At 37.9% G+C, this 728-nt stretch overlaps 1 protein-coding gene across 1 annotated transcript; it reads left to right on the top strand.

Annotated features, from left to right (window-relative positions):
• Positions 1-6: 6 nt before the first annotated feature.
• Positions 7-723, top strand: LOC110034452 (RHOMBOID-like protein 2; the record flags this gene model as incomplete). The annotated part of the gene is made up of 2 exons (XM_020738713.1): positions 7-263; positions 585-723. Coding segments are annotated over exons 1-2 (372 nt in total), but the record flags the coding sequence as incomplete, so codon positions are not given.
• Between the last annotated feature and the right edge of the window lie 5 nt (positions 724-728).

Raw genomic sequence — 728 nt, 5'->3', positions numbered from 1 at the left:
GAGAGTGGGAGGGAGAAGAGAGCGGAGGAGATGGTGCTGCCGCCGTACTTCTACAATGTGCCGGAGATGGAGGAGAGAAAATGGAGGGCGTGGTTTGTGCCTTTGATTGTGTTTTGCAATGTGATGGTGATGATGGTGGAGATGTTTGTTAATAAGTGTCCTGTTCATGGTGGGGGAAGAAGAAGCTGTGTTGCTGGATTTCTAGGGCGGTTTTCTTTCCAGCCTATTAGAGAAAATCCTCTGCTTGGACCTTCATCACTCACGTATATTTCTTTCCCTCTTTTCTATGCAGGTGATGATTTTGTTTTGATTAAGATGCATAATTACAAAGAAAAAAAATTTAAATTTAAATAAATATGACCGGTTGCTTTCAAAGGAGGTTTGAGCTTGAAATTATGCAGGTAGTACTCAAAATAATAATATAATAATAATAATCTATGCAAAAATATTTAAATTTGTTTGGTTGGCCTCATGAACTGCAAATTTCTTTTTTAATATGCTATACAGCTCTGAAATCTCTCTACATCTACAAATTTGATGTTAAGATGAAGTATATAAACATGATTTTGGGAATCTGTTTTCAGATTGGAGAAAGTTGGAGCTCTTCAATGGGAAAAAATAGTGCATCAGCATCAATGGTGGAGGCTGCTTGTTTCCATGTGGTTGCATGCTGGCCTCATTCATTTGCTTGTAGACATATTAAGTCTGATATTCATTGGCATTCGCCT

Source organism: Phalaenopsis equestris, unplaced genomic scaffold, assembly GCF_001263595.1.
Source record: "Phalaenopsis equestris unplaced genomic scaffold, ASM126359v1 Scaffold187915, whole genome shotgun sequence".
NCBI classification, from domain to species: domain Eukaryota; kingdom Viridiplantae; phylum Streptophyta; class Magnoliopsida; order Asparagales; family Orchidaceae; genus Phalaenopsis; species Phalaenopsis equestris.
Note: the sequence above shows the minus strand (reverse complement) of the source record. Positions and strands in the feature narration are given on the sequence as shown.